The 24,011-nt window shown below is 37.0% G+C and overlaps 1 protein-coding gene across 4 annotated transcripts; it reads left to right on the forward strand.

Annotated features, from left to right (window-relative positions):
* The first annotated feature begins 28 nt into the window (after window positions 1-28).
* Sec31 (COPII coat complex component secretory 31) lies at window positions 29-17,601 on the forward strand. 4 transcript variants are annotated; one of them, XM_073088487.1, is made up of 26 exons: window positions 29-129; window positions 321-549; window positions 1,204-1,340; window positions 2,684-2,853; window positions 3,089-3,171; window positions 3,321-3,437; window positions 3,826-3,970; window positions 4,653-4,802; window positions 5,355-5,513; window positions 5,780-5,854; window positions 5,983-6,083; window positions 6,429-6,541; window positions 6,906-6,991; window positions 7,646-7,702; window positions 7,950-8,034; window positions 8,154-8,264; window positions 8,600-8,797; window positions 9,347-9,552; window positions 9,936-10,100; window positions 10,663-10,798; window positions 11,359-11,547; window positions 11,813-12,162; window positions 13,872-14,174; window positions 14,520-14,657; window positions 15,106-15,177; window positions 15,896-17,601. In XM_073088487.1, exons 2-26 carry the CDS (start codon window positions 347-349, stop codon window positions 16,082-16,084), a joined length of 3,738 nt encoding a protein of 1,245 aa, XP_072944588.1. In that variant the 5' UTR covers window positions 29-129; window positions 321-346; the 3' UTR covers window positions 16,085-17,601. The 4 variants fall into 4 exon arrangements, with proteins under 4 accessions (XP_072944588.1, XP_072944589.1, XP_072944590.1 ...); XM_073088488.1 differs by having other exon boundaries at window positions 14,523-14,657; XM_073088489.1 differs by having other exon boundaries at window positions 14,526-14,657.
* Window positions 17,602-24,011: the final 6,410 nt, after the last annotated feature.

The raw sequence follows: 24,011 nt of genomic DNA on the forward strand, positions 1-24,011 counted from the left end.
CAAATGCCACGCATCTTTTTGTTCGTATATCTGTGCACGTAATCACCCGGCTGATGCAGTAATACGTCATCTGTCAAATCAAATATATTTACGTCAGCCACGTTGGAAGTGCCAACTCGGTATTTTATGGTAAATATTGCGTTTTTTAACGTAAATATATTAAAACTCACACAAAATATCACCTACAAACCTTTTCCTAATAATTGTTGTATGTCAAATGGTTTAAAAACTTTATTTAGATATGAGAAATATGGTTTGCAAAGTTGTGACATAATTCGGTAAATAGTGTTTTGAGTGCCTAATTGGTGGTGTTTGTCCAGTGTTGTAGTGAGATTGGCACGTGAAGATGAAGGTGAAAGAGCTGAAGCGGACTGTGAACGTGTGCTGGTCGCCGGCGGAGACGCACCCGCCGATGCTGGCGGCCGGCTCCGCGGCGCAGCAGGTCGACGCGTCCTTCAGCTCCAGCTCGCATCTCGAGCTGTATGCGCTGAACCTCGAAGACCCTGGACTTGATTTGGAGCTCAAGTCCAGTTTACAGACACAGCAGAAGTGAGTTGTCAGTCAAGAAGTTTCTATTACAGACATCACTAAATTATACGCTACTTGCACCATGTAGTTTCATAGGCAGATCATTGATAATAATTAATCAACAGTAGCTCCAACATAATACTATTGCTCTTATTGTAAGCCACATTGAATAAATCTTAATGTATAACACTATTAAAAGGCCTTTATCAGTCATAGTTAGATTCAAATTAACAATTTTGTTCCTTTATTATATTTATTTAGGAAAGTTTTTCAACTATTCTGTCTTTGTATTAACAATTGCTGATAATTGTGGCTATGGATATAAACAAAAATGTAAGAATTTTACTCTGTGACATTAGGATAATTTATTAATTATTATTTTATATCAAGCTTTCATGTCATTATTTTTCATATGACTTTATTTTACATCATTAATGAGTGATTAATTTTACTCTGATTGATGTAAGTAGAATATTAGACTTATGTAGTTTTGATGTTCCTCAGATGTTAGGTTAGTATGTATATAATATGTGTATATAACTAACTTAAGAAAGGCAGCTACCCTCCCCTAAATATTCTGTAGGAAGGCATGCCGTGCCATTTTGAGCAAATTCTACTCATGAAATAAGAGAATAGAATGGCCATAAATACTGCAACATCTAATTTATTTTACAGATTTCAGAAGCTTGTATGGTCAGGTGCGGGAGTCATAGTGGGAGGCTGTGATGGAGGCCTGTTACAGTTCTACAATGCAGAGAAGCTCCTTAATAATGCTAGTGATGCACTAATTGGCAGCAGTACTAAGCACAGTGGTATGTACACATGAGTATTATATTAATATTGCTGTGATTTTAATTAAATAATTATCTTTATGAAATACATTTAAGTGGGTATGGTTATTTAAATATACATGTTTATGTTTGCACAGATGTGTGGGTTAATCTCTTTTGTACTTACCAAAAGACCATATTGATGCTTGAAGGGTAATCCTCACTGGGCAATATTACATAAACATTACCAGTTGAATATCAATTAAGATAAGGCTTTTTATACATTTTAAAAGATTATTATGATATATCTATTTACTAGCTGATTCAAATATTAATATCCATATGGGTTTGTATATCATTATTGAAACTTTAAATTTGTACTAATTCCTGAAAAATGTACACTCCTATAACTTTAAAAATGCTGACTGTATTTTATTAAGTGTGTCACTCTGAAACCATCTGGAAGTGCACAGTAATAATAATCAGAGAGTCAATTTATAATCTAGGTCAATTATAAACATGATTAACATGCAACTCTCAGTTCATTGACTGTAATTAATATTTCATTAGTTTCTTTTTCCAGTATAAATAAGTATTAATCTTTCAACATTAAAATAATCTTACAAGTCAAAAATTAAACTCCAAATATGAAAAAAAAAGAGTATGAGATAATTTGCTTTTTACTTAAAAATTAAATTCAGGCCATCTTTATGTGCATTATTTCCATCCAATTTCCTAACCACATTGATAAGAGTTGGTTATCAACTGGAGAGTTAAACATAGGTCAACAGTTTCAACTAATAATGTTCAATTTTAATATCACCTCTCATTTTGTGCTTTACTTGATGGCTACTTTCATTATAATTCTTACTTAATTAGTTTAATTTAAGTTACTATTTTATTTAGGCAATGATTATATCATATTTCTGTCTCTTCATGGCGGCATTTTGCATGATTCTTGCGAATTCAATAACTATGTAATTTATTCTGCTTTATCAGATCTGAATGTGATTGTTTTAAATAAACGAGTTAATAATAAGTATATGACTTTATTTCTATTAATAATAATATATACATAATCAAGATGATGTGCAAATAATAGGCTGTGCTGCTGTTATTTTAATATTGATTGTCAGTGTCACTTTAATACACCTGGTTAATCTTGCGCAATCAGGCCACATCAAAAAAGTCATTAATTTCTACTTACATTCAGATAATTTTCATTCATTCAGATACATACACAATAGTTTTTTTGGCCTTGTATATTTGTACTAATTAAATTAATCAAAAAGTACATAATGTAATGGTCACTGCAGATACTCACTTTTTACATATGAATACCTAAAAACTCACTAGTATTTTCATCTTAATTTTTTATTAAACAGGTCATGTATCATCACTGGACATAAACCCGTACCAGAAGAATCTTCTGGCGTCGGGCGCGTCGGAGAGCGAGATCTTCATCTGGGACCTGAACAACACCGCGCAGCCCATGGCGCCCGGCAAGCGCAGCCAGCCGCACGACCACGTGCAGGGGCTCGCCTGGAACCATCAGGCTAGTCACATATCTTTCTGAACCATTCTCCTAGTAAATTGCGCGTAAAATATAATATTGTTATGTAAATATAGTATTGTTATGTTTGTAGAAAACTTATTTCCTTTTATTTTATTTATTTATGATATGATTCCATACAAAACAATACCTTATGAAACAATATGTTAATTTACATAGATGGAGTTGAAATCTATTTCCTGTATTTAACGTATGTGTATTTTGAATTGATTTGCAGGTTCAACATATTTTAGGATCCACATTCACAAATAGATGTGTTGTTTGGGATCTAAGAAAAAATGAACCCATAATGAAACTAAGGTAAATATATATATACAAATAGAAAGCTACCATTTTTACAAGCCTTTTGATATGATATGTGTCCAGAGGTGGTACGAAAATCGGTAATTGATTTTGATGACCTTTTATGGTAATATTGAAAGTGTTGGTAAAAATGTAAATGTTTTCAGTGATTCCTTATCACGAACACGATGGCGGTCGTTGGCGTGGCACCCCTCAGTGGCCACGCAGCTCTGTATAGCTTCTGAAGATGACCAGGTGCCGGTTATACAGCTATGGGACTTGAGGTATGTCTTTAGGAAAAAATATACACCCATAAATAATGTTCTCACATTTCAAAATATTATTTTTCTATTTATTTACTTAGGAATGGGTTTTCATGCGTTTTCCATGTTTTTTTATTTTTGTGTACATTTACCAATTATTTAATTTTTTTTCAGTGGATAGTAATGACTTACATTGATGAATTCAAAATAATTAAATTAATAACGATATTTTTTTTATTAGTACCAATCAGAGAGTTGATGGCTAGTTTTGCAAATGTTTTATGAGACAATATAATATATGTCGTATAGATATAATTATCCTGCAAGTGTTTAACACATAATATTTGAGGTGCTTGTTGGTTATTCGTGGTATAGATATATCGTACAAGTTGTGATATTTGTTGCTTAGGTTAGCGGCGTCTCCGCTGGAGACGCTAGAGGGCCACCAGAAGGGCGTGCTGTCGCTGTCGTGGTCGCGGCACGACCCCGAGCTGCTGCTGTCGGCCGGCAAGGACGGCTGCGTGCTCTGCTGGAACCCCAACAACGCTAAACTTGTGAGTCAATGTTCTATATTGTTGACAATTTGTTTATTGAACTTTATTTAAATTGACTTGTTAATTTTTTAATTTTTTAAGTCGTAAATTATAATCTATGGTTAATCATACGTGAACATAAAACCAATATTATTATAATAATATGAATTGCCTGGACAAAGTAGAAACAAAATTTCCATTGTACTTTTTCGGTTGCACCTATAATTGTAACTGAAGTTATAGTATCTGTATTGGAAGTTCCTATGTTAAAGATTTGTATTGAAATTTAAGGATCTTCTCAATTTTTATTGTGACTGTTTGGAATTATTACAAAATATAAAAATAATTTTCAAATTAATTATAAATTATGTTATAAATTTAATTCCCATTAGTCTTATTACGATCTTACGCTTAATAGTGCGAATAATGATCGTCAGAGTAAATCCGGCATGTTGTATAGTCCGCGGCAAAATTTTAGTCCGCTCTGAAGTTGTTGCGCGAGGTTTACTTACGATATACTCCGTAACTGAAGTGCACTAACGCAGCCATGTACCCGTGGGCGAGAGTGGGCAGCGGAGGGTGCCGGGGAATCCCGCGCTGTTTTCGCCTTGCTAATATCTCCATTACGACGCGACTCGTATTTTCGGAGCGGACTAGCAGCTTGGCGCGGACACTAACGAGTATTGGGTATCGTTGTCCGCAGGGCTGCGAGGTGGTGGTGGAGGCGCGCGAGCCCAGCTCGTGGGTGTTCGACGTGTCGTGGGCGCCGCGCGTGCCGGGGCTGCTCGCCGCCGCCGCCTTCGACCAGCACGTCGCGCTGCACACGCTGCTCGGCGGCTCGCGACCGGAGGGCGTTAGTGTATTATTTTTAATATTGATACGCTGTTTTTTTTTTTAATTCAAGTTTATAAGTAATTAATAATATGTTTTTATTATTCAAATTACTGAACGCAAATTTTGAGAGAAGTATCTGTATAAATTTAAGCATTACGAAAAGTTAAAATTTTCAGATATTTTGTAATTATAAAGATGAGATGAGATTGGATGGTTACGCTTATTATATTTAAAAGAAAGCCATCATTATATATAAATTATTTTAATAAAAAATGTTAATTTGTACGTATAGAATACGGTAATATATGTATGTTGTACACATAGAAGAATGTAAGGTGAATTGAAATATCACGTTTTTGGCTTACAATTCAATACAAATCTGTAGATTCATATCATTACTGGAAAGGCTAAAAGCCACACACGCAAAGTGATCCTTTTGTGTGTTAAACTTATAACCTTTTCTCTGCCCATTAAATACTTTTTAATGTCAATCTACAGTCGCTTCGGAAGTTTCGCTATGGAGAAAAAGGGAGTTAATAAATGAACACGTATGTGTCGTGTTTCCGTGCAGAACGCGCAGAGCCAGAGCAGCATAATGGAGTCGTTCGGCGGCGCGGACGGGTTCGCGGCGCTGCCGGCGGTCGCGCGCGCGCCGCCGCCGCCCGCCGCCGCCACGCAGCCCGCGCGCGCGCCGCGCTGGCTCGCCCGCCCACGCGCCGCGCGCTTCGCCGTACGTACACTACATTCGTTACTTTAATCATTCATTGATTCATTAAACATTCATTAATTTAATCAATCTATTAATTTTGTGCCTTTTTTTTTGTTATCGAAGGGGAACTTTCAAATTAATTAATTGAGATTAATTTTGTGCCTATTAATCAAAACGATTGCCTACTAGTCAAAACATTCTGTAGCTTCATTATTAGTAAATGGATTGATTATCTAAAATAGGCTTATATAAAATTATAATTGATTAATTATAAATTTTATTTTCAGTTTGGTGGAAAATTAGTAACTTTTGACAGATGTCCACAAGAACAAGGATCGCAGAAATTAGTCTACATAAATCAGGTAATATTATTACATAATCCATATAAAATTACATAAAATAAGAATATATAAATGCTATAAAATGGAACCTGTCTAGAATGTCATGTCTTAAACGCTTTTAATATTTTTTGGCTATCCTTAATATATAGGTAGTGAGTGAGCCAGAGATAGTGGAGCTGGCGGCGGAACTGGATACCGTGATCGGCCTCACGCTCAGCCAGGAGCCCGACGCTACCGAGAAACTGGCCGAGTGAGTTGTATTACACCAACTTATACTATACTAGCTTTTACTCGTGGTTTGGCTCGCCGTCAGAGATTTTTATCTATCCCTCGAAGACATTACTATTGTTCGAGATAAATGTAACCTTTGTCCCTTTCTGAAACTCTGACAATATGTAGACAATTATTCATGACAATCGGATGGGTACTTTCAACGTGAAAGTGTTGCAAACAAACAAACTCACATTCGGAATTATAATATTAGTGGATTTTTTATGATATTAGTAGTTAGGATTGCTCAAGTATTTTGAATCTGTTGATAATGGTCACACAACGAAACACTAAACGTAAAACGCAAGTGTCTTCGTGTGTGCAGATATTGCCGCGCGAAGGGCGACGCGGCGGCGGAGCAGCACGAGCGCTACACGTGGTTCTTCCTGCGCGCCAACTTCATGCCCACCTTCCGCAGCGAGGTGCTCAACTTGCTCGGTATGTACCGTTATACAATTTCTAAATAAGACTGATTTTTTTGGGTGCCAATAACACACACAAAGACGAGCACACGAACATACACAAACATCTATACGCAGAACAGATTTTTTTAAATTATTGCATTAAATCTGAAACCTTAAATATCAAGCCGTCGACTACGAAGATCGTATCTTTCTTTTGTATTTGTAGGTGATGATAACATAGAGGTGGTGACACGGCCATGCCTATTTCTGCTTAATAAAAGTGGAGTAAGCTTCTATTTCTGTGTTGGAAGGGTGTAGTTAGTTCGACGTATTCGATATTTTATTTAGGTATATTAATAGAATTATGTGATTAAGAATGGTTTTCACATATTTTCTAGGTTTCAAACAGGACGAAATCCCTTCCAAATTCAAAGGCTCCGCAGTTGCTGGGGACGGACATAACGAGCAAGTGGGACTTAGCCGCGTAAGCACATATTTTTCTCAACCCGATTATATATTTTTGATATATATTTCAGTAGTGTAATTAACGCACTAAGAAATTAACGTATGAAATAATTCTTGCACTTCCCTATAGTCAAGTCTTTTACACAGTAATCGTGGGACGTATTATACTAATAAATATAATAATTTATGTCTTAAAGAATGACTAAAATAATAACCTATAAATAATAAAATAATAATGGATTTCTATAATCTAATATAATATCATCTGTAGAAGTTTTTACTAACTAAAATCTGTTCTCTTGGTTTTGTTACTAATACAGATGTATCTTATTAGTAATTGAGTTTGTTTCTTTTCATTCACATTCGAGTTACGAACATATATTATGTATGTTTGAGATTTTTGTTGTAAAAGAATTAAAAAAAAAACAAATAATGCGCATACACACTGACGCTGTGTATGTGTATTGTGTACGCACGTGTGTATGTGTGAGACTAATGTGTCATAATTATGGTAGTAAAAGTTAATTTTACTCAGGATTAAAAATGTCAGCCTGGACGTATAAAATATCGGTGGATTTATAAAATGGTTGAATGCTAATTAATGTTTCAGTACTAAGATGACTAATCAATGTTCTCACTAACCTTTTCCTTGGTGTTCCACTAAAACCTTTAGGGCGAGTCAACGGAGACCGAAGCAGAGTTGTCAACGGACACCAGTACAGACCTATCGGTATGTTGTGTATATATTTATTTAATTGATTATGTATATTTAAAAATCTATTAGTCTTATGCCATGCTCACGAGTGTTATTTATTATGTATTATGGTGCAGCTCAATGAAAATTATCATTCACTCAGGCAGACCATTGTAAGCTTTGTGGATAATTGTGACTCTTTCTTTTTGGTTATTCTATCAGCCATCAGTGTCCTCAGCAGGAGGTGCGAAGGTACCGTGTTATATAAATCATCGTGTTGCAGGACGCCCACACTCTCATCGAGAGGAAGCTGGCTAATGTGGACCTTGAGCCGTCGGTAACTAACGTCGTCATACCCAGTGGAGAAGGTAGTCAACTTACTAGATATTTATCCGGTGTTATAAATTCGTTTCTGAGATATGAATGAGTGCGCGCATTTTTACATATAAACGTAAGTGTTGTAAGTTACGTATGTGTGTGTTCGCAGATACGACGAGTCTTATTTGCCGCGCGCTGGTGTGCGGCAACTTAGAAGAAGCTGTGGAGCTGTGTCTGGAGGCAAAAAGAGTTGCCGATGCACTCATTATCGCTTCCTTGGGTAAGAACGAATATTATGTCCAGTTTTCATTTCTACTTCAAATATATTTTTGAACATTTATCTAGTACAGTAATAATAACATAATGTTCATAATGTTCATAAATCTTTTTAGTTTCCGCATGCGTTTTTTGTCCGTTGGTGACCCTTTATAGAAGAAGTATTTGATTTTATGATTTCGTATGATTTTTTAATACGAGAAAGTTCTATTTTATATTATTTTATAGTGCCGACAAATTGGCCTTCAGTTTGGCAGGTTTTAAATGTTGCCCTTTTGTAAGTCTTCTTTATTGAATAAATGAAAAAAAAGTAGTCATTCAAATTATTATTGTCCACAGGTAGCCAAGAGCTCCTGTACAAGGTGCAGAAGTACCACCTGAACAGCTGCGCGGCGGACCCGGTGTCGCTGGTGGCGGGCAGCCTGCTGCGCGGGCAGTGGGACGGCATGCTGCAGCGCGCCGCGCCGCACTGCTGGAAGGACACGCTCGCTGCCATCGTCACGCACTGTGACGGAGAAGCCGTGGCGCATTATTGTGGTTGGTATCCTTTGAGTTTACGTGATACAAGGTATTGAGCGGTAACTGCTTAAGTCGTGGTACGATTATGTAAGCGTTGACTTGACGCGGTAAATGCTGACATTTATATTAATTATGCAATAGTGTGGGGGAAGCAAAACCTATAATAGATAATCGAAAGTTGCGTGACGCTCAAGCAAAATACGAATTGACGAAATAAGAAGATCCTGGCGACCCGCGTGGCGGAACGGTCACCATATTGGTCAGACGCGCAGAGGGTCCCGGGTTCGATCCCCGGTCAGACAGAAATCTAAATGATGAATTTAGATTTCTGTTTCTGGGTCTGGGTGTTTGTTTATTTGTCTATGTGTGTGTCCATGGCACCCACGACACAGTGAAATCCCTAGTGTGCTGTGAGTATAGAAATCGTTTAAAGCATGTAACTTTGGGTTCGTGTAAAGCAAGGTACCCTAAGGTATGTTAATTTTTACGTAGAAAAGCTTTTAATGTGAATTTTTGCGTGGGAAGCTTGTGCGTACTGAACAATACAGTATCGTTCTTGCATTGCAGAGATGCTGGGCGACAAGCTGTCGCAGGAGTCGGACCCTGGTCTCCGCGCGGCGGCGTCGCTGTGTTACGTGGTGGCGGCGGAAGGTGAGGCGCTGGCGGCGCGGCTGCTGGCTCAAGGCGGCGCCGCGCCCGCCGCGCTGGCCGCGCGCGCAGAGCTCGCGCTGCTCACGCGCCGCGCCGCCGCCGCCAGGGGACGCCCCGCACAGGTATAATTACAATTAATTATTAAAAAAATATGAACAAAACATATAATAAATTAATTTTACATAATTTAATAAACGATGAAGATTTCAAATAAACTAATTACATCACTTCGTAAATTATTTGCATGCTTTATAAATTACACGATCTAGATGGCGTAGCGATTACCGCGCTTTGTCTAGCAGTGAGTTCCGGGTTCAATCCTTGGCCAGACAGTTATGTAAATGACGAATTAAAATTTCTGTTGCGGGTGTAAGTGTTTGTGTATTTTTATATACCTCAATGTGTCCGTTGTATCCAAATTACAAGAAAATTATAGTGCGAGGCTATTTGTATAGAGAGCGTTAATAGTAAATAAGGATTAATTAATCGAATTTGTAATTCCCAGCCGGGCGGCAAGCTGGACACGGTGCTGAGCGAGTACGCGGGGCGGCTGGCGGCGCAGGGCTGTCTGCGCAGTGCGCTGGCGGCGCTGCAGGCCGCCGACTGCGAGCTGGCCGCGCGGCTGCGGCGCGCGCTGCGCCTGCACGACCGACACGACCAGTACGCACAGGTATGACGATACATTATATACATATAGTCTGATTCATAATTAGGTGTCCAAAATGTAAACAAAGAAAAGTCTTGTCATGCTTTGATATTTTAAATCACCCACCCTATAGGTCAGACCTGACTCCCAGCGATTATTATGTCTTTCCAAAATTGAAAAAAGAGCTTCGAAATAAATTTTCTACAGATGACAAAAGGTAAGGACGCAATTTTTCTGAAAAGGACAAAACATTTTTATGAGGGTTTAAATAAGTTAATACAAAGATCTTTAAAAGTATTCGTCTTGTAGGAGAATATGTAGAAATAGAAAAATAATTTTAACATTTTATTTTCCTCCTCCTTACTCCTTGTCCCTCATTCCGCGAGCTTAAAAACGCCCCCTCGTATATTGATATGAAATAACCACAAAACGTGATACACAGATTATTTAGATAAAAAAAATTACATACAATAATCTTTTATTAAATTTTGCTTTTGTCCTATTATTTATTCAATTTTTATATTTGGATTGTGATTCTTATGTATACAATGTTTACACTTGCCAAATAAAAAAGTATTTGTTACAGCAACAACATCAACAACAACAACAAATGCAACAACAACAACAGCAGTACACAGCCAGGTCGCGAACCGTGAGCGGCCACTCGCAGAAGCGCGGCCATCTTGTTGGACACAACGACATCAGCAACACGTATAGCGCTGGTTAGTTAATACATATGCCGAGATGGGCGTAATGTGGATATGAATTTAATTTCAATAGCGTGATAATGTTGAAATCGATTAAGGAGTATAAGTCTTCAATGTTAGCACCGCGTTTATTTCAGACTAGCTGACCCGGCAAACTTTGTACCGCCTAAAAATCTATTTATCAAATATATTTAAAAAAAAATATAGCCTATGTTACTCGTAGATAATGTAGCTTTCGAATGGTGAAAGAATTTTTAAAATCGGTCCAGTAGTTTTTGCGCCTATTCATTACAACCAAACAAACAAACGAAGTTTTCTTCTTTATAATATTAGTGTAGAGTTGATGTACAACTTCCTCCCTGTTTAAGATTATTAGAACATGCATTTGAAATTAATATTTTATTAAAGTCACATCTTTTCAATTTACCTCATCTGTGTTAAGCTTTATATTAGTGACCTATCACAAAAGAACATAACTTTTATATTCCTTATGATATCGATATAGCTGTTTGAAAGTGAAATCCAAAATACATACATACTTAATAAAATTATAAAATGATCGTGTCGTTGTCCAGTGCCTCCATCGTATGATCCCGGCTGGGGTGGGCCCGCGCCGTCCTTCCCCGGCGCGGCGCCGCTGCAGTCGCAACCGCCCCTACCCCCGCAACCGATGCAACCACAACCAATGCAACCGCAACCGATGCAACCGCAACCACTGCAGCCGCCGCAGCCACCCCGCCCGGGCAGTGTTGGTCCACAATCAGGTAAAGATTTCGTCTTCATTATGATTTGCTAACTAATGATTTTGTGTTATCAAACATTTTGTGTCATTTATCTTTTAATATGTTCTGATTGCAGTATGAATTTTAATTTCAACATATTGCATTCTTCTTTATAGAATTTATTGATAGAATCTTATGATAGATAGAAAATTATGTTTACATCCAGTCTGTTCACGAGTACATTAGCATCAGATGCATCCGTTTGTTATCTTTATGCTCAAAGACGGGATTATTTCTATTTTTGCAGGTGGCATCACCGGCAGATCTAAATACAAGGTGGATCCATCGGTGCAATCGGCGCCGCTCTACAACCAGTACAGCTTCAACAACCCGGTGACCTCGCAGCCGGGATTCGGGTACAACAGCCCGCTGCCGGACGCGTACGCCGCCAGCAGCGTGCCCACGCCTGGCTTCCAGCCGATCAACAACCCCGTAAACCCAATGAACCCGATGAACCCCGTGAACCCCGTGAACCCGGTCCCGTTGAACCCCGTGAACGGCAGCTACTACGGGCAGCCGGAGCCCGCGGTAGCGGCGCAGCCCACCAAGCCGGTGCCACCGGGCTGGAACGACCCGCCAATGATGTCCAAAGCTAAGGTGAGGCTCACTGAGTTATTTTATTAAATAAAGGTACATTTTGTTGTTTGCAAGAAAACTGCAAGTTTCAAGTGTAATTTCTTTTAATAATATCTGCCAATGAAGACAGGCTGTCTTGGGGTATTATTTTAAACAATTATATGCATGTAATCTAGCTGATATATATTTTAATGCTTAACATAGTAAATCTTTTCAGAATAGATTGATTGTTAATTTTATATTTATTTAATAATATATTAAATATAATATTAAAACAGAGTAATAAGCCAAGCATTCTTCTAATTCATAGATAATACTATCTCGTTTATGTATTTTTATTCTATATGTATATTTTATATATGCAAGGATATTGTATATCTTAATATTATTATGTATCTTAATTTGGAAAAAAGTCCAATATGTACTTAAACTGCACCTTCTCAATATCGGACTTTTTAGTGTTCGGTCAGGACGCCGGTGCGCCACTGTCTTGCGCACACATCAAAATCTAGGCATAATTTGCGTGTCATTTGTCTTCCACGTAACATCTGGATTTTTATTACAATTTGAATCTTTGGATATACAATACTATATTTATGTAGTTATGTATGACATGGTGTATGTGCGGTAGTGGTTGACGGAGGCCATGTCGGCCCTGCACGCGGGCACGCGGCAGTGGAGCCACATCATAGAGCAGCGCCGCGCGCACGAGGTACGGCGGGCAGGGAGGGAGGCTGCTTTGATATGCTCCCACTTATTGTTGACCTACTAACAGATGACGAGTCTAATATAGAGATGTTAAAAAATAATTGATTTTTATTTTAATCGATTATTTAGCTCAATTCTCGTTTTATATAGTTGATTTATATTAATGTAATATAAAAAAAATATAAAAAAACAATTTATATTAATGTAATAATCGATTATAAGAAAATAATAATCGATTAAAATAAAAATCGATTATTTTTTAACATCTCTAGTCTACTACAAAATAAAATCTCAAGAATTTTAGGACTCCCTTGTTTACTGTTAAGGCAACATTGGATATATACAAATTGACTCTTGATTTCAATATAAAGCAGCTTTCTTTCCCTGTCCCACAAAGAGCACGGCTGTTTTATCGGGGTTCATTTCAAGAATAACATATAATATGGTACTTCAAGTGACTTTTTATGTGTTTTTTCTGTGTTTCCCTTTTTGAAAACGTTAAGCTACGTTGGAACGTGTGTTGGAACGTTATCAGGTACAGTAAATAAGTACTAACTTAAAGGATGTTTTTGTGAACCTTCTGAACTTGTATCCTGTTTGTTCCCTTTGTGTGTGAAATTTATCAAATGTCTTCATAGAATTATTACTATTACTATTTATGTGCACAAACACAAAACATGATGTTCACAAAAGATGAACATCCAAAATCAATTACATAAATACTCAGTGCTATAACAAAATAAGATATCTATTTGTGTGTATGTGTATCCATATTAAAAAAGTGATGTAACTATTTAATTTTACGTGCCCTAATTTTGTGGTAATTCATTGTTTTCCCACTTTCTTGTATAATAGAATCCACCGTTCTTAACGCGCCGGAGCAATTTCTTAACTACGATTCTGATAACATTACATTTTTTGTATATTTTATGGCAAAAATATTAGAAGGTAAAATTGACCACAAATATTTCCAACCACCAAATAGACTTTTTTGAGTAAATAATAATCTTTTTTATTTTCAGCCAAAACAAGAGGCTCCGGTACAACAAGCGCCCATAACGCACCCTCTGTTCGGTGTGGAGCCGCCCCAGCACGTGCCACTGGTACCGCCCCAGGGGCAGTTCCCCGGCCAGCAGTACCCGGGGCAAGGGCAGCAGTACCCGGGACAGGGGCAACAGTTCCCGGGACAGGGGCAACAGTTCCCTGGACAAGGGCAACAGTTCCCTGGACAGGGGCAACAGTATCCCGGGCAAGGGATGTACCCGCCGGGACAGGATCAGTATCAGGGTTACCAGCAACAAGTACCCCCTGGATTTACGCAGCAGGTATGGAAAGATATTTTATTTCCTATGTGGCTATAAATGATTTAGCTTTGTGTATAATGTTTACTGTTATTGTGTGTTATTATGAATTTAAAATATTATTTGATGTGGTAACATTTCAGTTTTTTTTAGTGGAAGTGACTGGTCATTCAACTGTTCATGTAAACATTTTAAAGGGGTTTTAAACTAAGTGGAGGTAGTGGAGAAGTACAAAAGGAAGCTAAACTGTTACTGTTATAATCATTATGTTGCTTGTATACCGTGGTTTAGGCGAAATTAAATTGTATACACATGTTTACTGTCCTGTTTTATATACATGTGTACTGTCAATTGTATACACATTTCCAGCAGCAGCAGCAGCAGGTGGAGAGCCCGGCGCCGGCGGCGGAGCCCGCGCCCAAGGCCCCGCTGCCCGAGCAGCACGCCGCGCTGCAGACCGTGTTCGACACGCTGCGCACAGAGTGCTACGCTAGGACTGACAACTCGGTCAGTGTACCTTCAATTTAATTCACGACTAATACAAATAAAAATATATTTTTATATTGTTAAAATGAGGCTCACGAGTCACCGCTTTGGGAAAGGGAGATGTCCCGTCGGGCTAGGTGATCATGCCCGGAGAGCAGCCGTGCTCCGACAGTCTCAGTTCGGAGCTTATATATATGCAAGATGTTTAGAAAACTACGATAGCGTGATTGAGCAGCGCCATCTCTTGACGTGTAGCGGGACGTCACTACTAGGTTGTTTGGCAACGTAATCTTTGTTGTGACGTTAAACATTAATCCAATCAATGAAATATATATTATAATTTGAAATCAATTGTTAGATCGTTGGATCCAATTCATGTGTTACAAAAAATTTTTATTATGTAGAGAATATTATTATTGTATTTATGTGTCTGGAATAACAAGTGTACTATTTATGTTAATGTTAACAGGCAATTAAGAGGAGATTAGAAGACGTTCAAAGGAGATTAGAAATATTATATGACATGCTGCGCGAGTATAGGGTAAGTTTTGTATAATTTGTATAAGAAACTATCATTCAACTGTAAAATGTGTTTAATTTATATGAAAAACTGACCCGGCTACAGACTCACGCCGAGAACACCCGAGAAGCGTGAATAGCTTCCTTGCCTTTTCGTTCTCGCGCTCGCCTGTTCTCCGATCGGTGTCGGTATTTTGGTCCAGTTCAATCGGTTCTCGGGCGAGAAAAGAGAACGGTGCGACCATAACGTTGTTTGTTGTTGTGTTGGTAAAACCGCTGCATTGAAATTCGTTCTGGATGACGGTCGAGAATGCGAATGAGAAGGTCGCATGAGCGTAGATGCTTTCTCGGTTCTCGCGCAATTTCTTGGTGAGACTTCTCGCGTGAGTCTGTAACCGACATAGATAAGCCTAGATATCTCACTGCCTTGTAAATGAAGGAAGGCATTAAATGTTTTAAAAGGCTGACAATTTTCTGAGCCATTTAATGCCTGTCGTAGTGTAATTTAAGCGGAAAAATGCCGACATGCGCAGAAGACATGAAATCGAAGAAAAAGTGAGGAGAAATATCGTTCCATTCGTAAATGATCTAAAAACTACATTTTTAAATATTTTTCAAACACGAAAATAGATGACAGTGACAATTTCAATTGTCAAAACTGGTTACATTTTCTTGTTAAGAGTGAGTAATATTTACTAATGTATGATTTTGAACAAAAAATGTTTGTATTGTCCGCGCAGCTGTCGGAGAGCGCGCTGGGCTCGCTGCACGCGTGCGCGGGCGCGGCGCGCGGCGGCGACTACGAGCGCGCGCTGGCGGCGGCCGCGGCGACCGCCACCGGCGCGGACTTCGCCGCCGTCGCCTCGTTCCTGCCCGCGCTCAAGACGCTCTGCCTGCTCTGCAAGCAGCACGAGGTCTACCTGCGATGATCCTACACCTACCTGTATTTTCTATGCGAAAATACCTAGCCCTGGACTCTGGTTCCGACCGGTTGTTACATGAGTGGACGTGAATTCGATTTATCTTTGTACTTTACACTGTAAAGACGTTGGAGCCTGAAAATGTAATTTGACCGCTTTTTTTCCTTTTTTATTATATTGATGCAATATTTTTATTAAATATATTATTTTAGTTTTGTATGTAGATTTTGAAATTTAACTGATAGTTTGTTGAAATTTGCAATTTGACATGAAACTACAAAACATGCATTTATTCCTTAAATTTATAGAAAAATAATTATGTTCATAAATTATACTTAACATGTGGAAATGCAAACTCGTACCACATTTTTCTCGAGTGATATTAATCTCTCGGAAATACAACATAATATGTATCTAATATATTCGAAGCAATAAAAACAATGTTGCATGTATCAATAGATAAAGTGCAATAACATTTTCTTTACTTAAACGGAAAAGAAAATAAATTATAACTCAAGAAAATGACACACTAACTATACAAATAAATAAAAAAGAATGTCAATATTTAATGTATGTTTATTATATTACATTATGTTTATGGATTAAAATTATGTTTTGAAGTCTTAGATTAACCAAACAAAACATGATAATCACTTAAAATAACCACATATGAAAGAATTTGCTAAAATATTAACTGCTTATTAATTATAATCTAAAGTAAGTCTGATTGATAGCTAATATAGAATATTGGTTACTGGGATTTTATACGATTTGATTCTTACCTTATTTGTTCATCATTTACACATTTATTTAACCAAAACTACATATATAATACACATTGCATATTAAAACAATGTGCATATTTATAAATATAACACTATAATTATTAAAACAGTAAAATAATAATGAAACACTTTATCACATATTCCGTTCCTACACTATAATAAAACTCTTTCTTGAATTAATTAAATTTATAGGTAGGTAATACTTAATGTGTCTGTTGTCTAGCGAAAATAATATATATTTTAAGTGAAGAATTATGCGACGTTAATTTATTTCGATAAATGTATACCATGAAAATAATTATTTAAACACTCGATTCTTTGTCCAGACGAATCTACATAATTCCTACATAATTATGTATTTATTATAAGTAGAGAATCAATTTAAATTACATGTTTTAATCCAAAGGCAACATCTGACTATATAAATTTATGTATATAACTTTAAAATCCGATTGTACATAACATGCACGATTTTGTATGATAATAAATTGTATGAAACATAATTATATATTTTATAGAGGTATACTCCGGACATTTTATATCGAAATTTATTGCAATCCAAAGAGCAGGTTGATTTGTCTTCATATGGGAGTTGTCTTTTATATATAAAAATAAAACGATTCCACCAATGTGTCTAATTTATTCTTTGTATGCCCTCTTAAATAAAATGTAACTGGCTAATATATACTTAAGAGCTGTATTAAAGATATGATTATATTAATAAAATATATTTTTAAAGTACGCAGTGTGTTTATTTTGTGATACATCTTTCAAAAAGTCCTCAAAATATTTGTGTTGTTAAAAAAGTAACGATACCACCACTAGCGGCTTAAGGAAGAAGGTGCCCTGGGCCTCCAATCCTGGGGGCCTCCAAACACAGTTGCTAAAAAAAGGTCGCAGAACCAAATAATCTGTAATGTGTATCAGTCAGCGGAAAAAAAATACCATCGAATCACAGGCGAACTTTATATACTTAGGGCTTCCATTCAACTTTCCGCCCCGCCCCGGGACTCCGACGACCTTAGTCCGCCACTGGATAGCACGCTATATGGAATTGTGATCGTGGTGTGTTTATAATTTGTACTATTTGCAATAGTTTGTACATGATGCATGTGCCCGACAGATATTGTATTTATAGAAAGAAGATATTAATTTGTAAAGTAATGAATAATTAATTAATCTTCTAAATATATATAACTCAAAGGTGACTGACTGACATAGTGATCTATCAACGCACAGCCCAAACCACTGGACGGATCAGGCTGAAATTTGGCATGCAGGTAGATGTTATGACGTAGGCATCCGCTAAGAAAGGATTTTAATCAATTCTACCCCCAAGGGGATAAAATAGGGGATGAAAGTTTGTATAAATCTTCTTAGTTAATAATATTACTTCGTAACGCGTGCGAAGCCGCGGGCAAAAGCTCGTGAGTAATAAGTTTCGTACTCTGCTATGACTGCTTGATTATATTAAAGTTAACAGCAATAATATAGAAATTAAAGTATTTTATATTACAATGTCAGTACAAAGTTAATGCCCCCAAAGAGTGGGTATAAAATTATGCACCTATTAAATCAAATCTATTCAAATCATATATTTCAACCTGAAATGATAATACCCCAATTGTTTGGATGGATGTTTTATGCCAGTTGCTACCATGAGTGCAGTGCGCGAGGGTGTTTTAATTTTAATTATATTTAATTTTCCGGTTAATTAATTCTTGTATACAAACGGAAAAAAAAGAAAAGGTTTTGGGTTAAAGGATGGACAGCGATAAGAAATGGTTTGGGAGCATCTAACACGTTGTTCCTTGAATTACAATTGCATAATAACTGAACTTGAATGAGAAATCTCGCACGGAAAACTATTCCAACAGTACCCATACCCAGGGCCGGATTTAAGGGACGGCAACCGGGGCAGCAGCCCCGGGGCCTCCACAAAAGAGGGGCCCCACAATAGAGACGTCGGATTTTTTTTAATTCCGACTAGTAAACACTAGTAAAAATATATATATATCTTTTCCTTTGATATTTTTTTTCGCTGTTTTACCTTTATCTACAGTACTTTGTACAAACATGAATACTAGAAGAAACTACCTGCGTTTCACAATAAAGTATTTATTGAAAAACTCAACTGGAAAGATTGATCATTTTATTCGGAAAATAATTTGGGGCCAGGGGGCCTCCACTCCTTTGTTGCCCTAAGGCCTCTAGACATCTAAATCTGGCCCTGCCCATACCATGAGTTATTAAACGTCCCACAATTTTACGTTACGTTTACTCAGTTCCGTTTGCTTCAGTAAACTGAGTAAATGTAACAATAAGTAAGTGCTCAAGTCTTTTTGTCTGCCTCACATGTTCGCTATAGTTCTGATACAATCCGCTAGGGGCGCTGATTGAAATTTGTATGGGCAAATACGTAAACAAATACCAAAAGAGTCATATTTGTCAAAACGTAAAAACTCATGGTAAGGGTACTGATTTGTACGATACTCCTATGAACTTCAAAATATGTCATACCAGATTGTGTTTATACAAGTCGAGATTCTCATAAGCAAGAATCTCCTTACTATAATTTCGTCGTGTAAACAAATATCGGCAATTATCGCATGGCGATTAGTCATATGCGAGTGTCGTATGACATAATCGTAGGCGAGATTTTAGTTTTCACCTGTGTGTGGGAACGAAGTTCCTTATCGCGCGGTACGGTGGGTAAGGGGTCCAGGCGAGCGTCACGAAAAATCCTAACGACACAGAAAACAAAAACTTAAAAGTCAATTTGAACTTTAATGCCATACCAGAAAGTTTAATTGTTAGTGGAGGGGTTCGTAACAGAAAGCATTGATTCGAGAATCAAACTTGCACCATTATTAGTCGAATGTCGCGCTTCATGGGTTTGCCCATTGTTTTGCCTTCCCCGAACCCAAGGTATGGTATTAAAATTCAAATTGACTTTTAAGTATTATTACGAATATTTTGTACGGGAATATAGAAAAAGTGTTGTTTTTAGACTTTTTCAGGCATTTTTTTATTTTTCCTCTCCGTAAGAACCATCTTCGTACTTCAAGGAATATTATAAAAAAAGAATTAGCGAAATCGGATCAGAAGTTTTCGAGATTTGCTCTTAGCAACAGATTAAGCGATTCATTTTTATATTATAGAGATACCTCCTATAATACTTATTTCAAAACAAAAGGAACTTCGTTCTAATCGGGTGTCCCACATGTAACACCTCAGACTTTTTTTTGATTATGTTATGGCGATTATTGCTTGTGATAGTTGCTTACGATTTCTCGACCCGAAACGTGTGAGAAACTCTCCACCTAAATGGCTCTTTAATCAACGGAACATTATTTCTAATAAAGACTGTAATTATTGATTAAAATATAGCAGGCGTATTAAAAAATCGTGCGCACTCGTAAGGCATGTAGTAGGTAATGGTGTCGATATTGTGCCTACATTAAAACACTCGACAATTTCGTTCCCCTTCAACAATCTATCTCCATTCCTTTCGAAAAGTGTTAGGGATCTGCTACCTACTATTTTTCTCTGTTTTAAACCATGAGCTTTAAAATTGAAATATATATAACCTACCTATCTAATAGATATAATAATTATGACCATTATAATATTATAGTTTCACAATTCTAAGTGGAAATTTTAGAACAAGTTATGCAAAAAATTGTATTTTAATTCCTTTTACTTTGTTGTGAAAACCCTGTCTGTATCTTTTTAGTCTTATATAACGTCTGTACCTATTCGGAAACTCATAGAAACGGCATATCTCTAGCTAACATTGAATGTTAACGCACTATTCTCTATTTACAAGTTATAAGTATACCACATTTAGTAACATTAATTTAATAATAGTTCGAAGGAACCCAACCCATTCACACAACTTCCCACTTGTTTATCGCCAAACTCGGTACAGTAATTATCGGAATGGCTCTCGAGAATGGAGTGCAATCCGAGTGCATTTGGGATTGGGACCGATGCAATGAACCCATTTATAGTTTTTAGCCGCAAAGTGTTTCAGTGTGACAATGTACATGAGAATGGAATCGAAACTGTAATTTAAAGTTCTCTTATGACCCCGTGAGCTGTATTGTATTCGGCACAAAATGTTTCGAAGGGTGCTTGCACAGTGGAATATACAACTTACGAAAACAAATTATTGATGTCGTATTTTCCAAATGAAATAATTTATTTTCAGTTTTGTCAGTTATAACAATTTGTCATTTCTTCCTGTATATAGTAGTACCTATTACTGGATAGTACTATGGCTTGAACTAAGAAAAATTCGGCTAGAAACTTAGCGGGTTTGTTTTTGTTCCGCCCGTATCTTAAGTTCGCAAAAACGTTTTTTTTTACAGTTAACTCCTTTTCTGTATGTTGTTACGTAGTATGTACCTTGTACGGTTCTGAGCCAGCAACGTAACTAGTAATCAATTGAAATGTATTTACTTACAAATTATCATTTAGTTATTTATTTTTCTACGGGATTTCGAGAGATTTTTAAAAATATGGGTGCACGGGTATCCTATTATGTGCTGATGGAATGGTGTACCGTATGGTAGAGCATTCCATCAGTATAGGTACGAAGCGTCTATTATTAAGTCATATCCGTTGAAGGGTAATTGTTCCATTATGTTCCCTTAAAGGGTGTAGTGAGTATGCTACTATAGACAATTACGTACTAAAATGCTTTGTTTCGGCGATTAGAATTGTGAAAATCGTACGTAATAATCGTGCAATCAACAAAAATTATCATTTTTTTTATGAGGCTGTTTTACTTATGAAGGCAAAACCAGTTAAAATTCCTATTGCATGGACTTTGGAAAATTTTGGAAAATTACCTATTTTGGAAAAGGCATAATAATAATTCTGTGAATATTATCTACGGCTCCAGCGCCTTACGCATTTAACCAATGACCCTGTAAATCCACCCCAAATATGCTGAAAACAAAAGTACACAGGTAAAAGAAATTCAAACAAAAGCTACCAGAAATGGTTATGCCAATTCATCCAAAGAGAGCTACTCTGCTCTGAAAACAGCTTTTAAAGCTCTTTCATAGCACGTAGGAAGTTAATGTATTGAAAAAAATTCTCAATACGAGTGGGCCCGCAAGCGCAGGGAGGTCGTAACTAAATAATGGCGTGTGTTGTATTACCTCGGTGCATTGTGGCGCGAGCGGCTGCGGTATTGCTCGCGGATACCATTCCCATTTACACGTTTAACACGATATTGTCTAGAAGACATGCGGTACTTGTAATATGTCATATGATTTACTAACGCTGGAGCCTTATAATAGTAATTTATTTGTTTAAGAGAATAAAAAAATACATTTTATTATTCGTTGTACTTATCTACTTAAAGTTCATATAGCGCCAATATAAGAACATAAATTTGTTAAAAATGTTGATCTTGAGAAAGTATTTCTACTTCAAAGGTCACGATAACCTTTAACTCCTTTTATTACTTTTTACTTTGGAAGCACTTACAACCCACATACAAAAATATCAAAAAATTGATTTGGTTGAATTACGCCGATCATTAATTTATTGTAATTTTAGTAATCTGTTTTATAATATAGGGTCTGACGTTCAAATCCCAGGCACATCAGAATTTTCAAAATTATGTGCGTATTAGAAATTAATTATCACTTGCGAAACGATGAAGGAAAACATCGTAAGGAAACCTGCATACCTGAGAGATTTATAACAAAAACAATCTCAAAGGTATGTGAAGTCTATCAATACGCACTTGGCCAGCGCGGTGGACTATGGCCTAATCCTTCTCATTATGAGACGAGACCCGTGCCCAGCAGTGGGACAGTAATGAGTTGATGATGATTGAAATCAAACTCATCTTGTAGGTCTTGAAGTCATGTAATAATATAGTCACATAAACGGTACAGAGTAACGATATAACAATTATACGTAAGTAAGTTCACACTAGTGATTAGAAGTATTATAACTACACAAGTATCTCCGTTATTCGACTGCTCTTGCTGAAGTCTCCGACCAGAATGTCGCTCTCTGTTAATTCGAGCGCCGCCAAGGTGTCGTCCCCACTTCACCTACCCGCATCTGTTTTTAAACTGTAGTATCAAATGAGTCACTTATTACTTTAATGTAACGTTATAAAAATGTGATATCGTTAATATCCAAGCTTCTTATTAACGACGATAACATTCGGCCGTCCTGCTCACACGTTCGTCCTCGATCGTGTATGGTCTGATGCAAGAGCTGCAAAAGAAAACCAGTTGTTTAATGCCTAAGTCCAGAAGAGTTACACATTTTCTTGTAATACCGACTCGCACGTAAGAGGCCCGAACTGTTTATCAAAAACATGGCTTAAACTCTACGCATTTTCTTGCAATACCGACTCGCATGTAAAAAGCCCGAACTGTTGATCCGAACCAAGGCTTAAACTAGGTGATGTTCATATAGAATCACACTAGTTGTGTATTACCTAGGTTATAAATCTGCCCCAACAGTGTTCACCACGGATTTCTGTTGCAGGCATAGTTCATAAGGACTCTTTACATAAATGTCATATGCGCGACAGGTATTGAAGCGAATGCATTAGACCATTGTTAAATAATAAAACACACGGTTTAAACTAGGTGATGTTCATATAGGATCACTCTAGTCATGTATCACCGCAGTTTTTATACCTTGTTTACGATAACATTCGGCCAGTGCTCAACTCAAATTTACTCTAAAAATGCAATATTCACTCAATGTAATACATCCACCCAACATACATACATACATACACCCAACCATATGCATCACCAAGAGACACCCGCGAACATTACACTGCTCGAGGCATCTGCACTAATCCATCTTAACTACAGATAAATAAAAATCAAACTAAAAAAAGTTTCCTACACCTACAGTAATGACAACATCTAGCTGCCCACTTTACTTATGTCTGGATTCTAAGTCCAATAGTTAAATCTCCAACAACTATTGATTCGATAAAGTTACGCATCAGAATAACGACGTTTATCTTATTAGTCCATTTCGGAATGCTCAACAACCTGTTCAATAACTGTTATACTGATAGATAGATAGATCTATAGTTGGCCACTAAATGAATCTGTGCGACTCAAAATACTATTATAAAATTATTTTATTACTAC

The sequence above is a fragment of the Epargyreus clarus genome, unplaced genomic scaffold (genome assembly GCF_041222505.1).
Source record: "Epargyreus clarus isolate Ecla_fem2 unplaced genomic scaffold, WU_Ecla_fem_2.2 ptg000027l, whole genome shotgun sequence".
NCBI classification, from domain to species: Eukaryota; Metazoa; Arthropoda; class Insecta; order Lepidoptera; family Hesperiidae; genus Epargyreus; species Epargyreus clarus.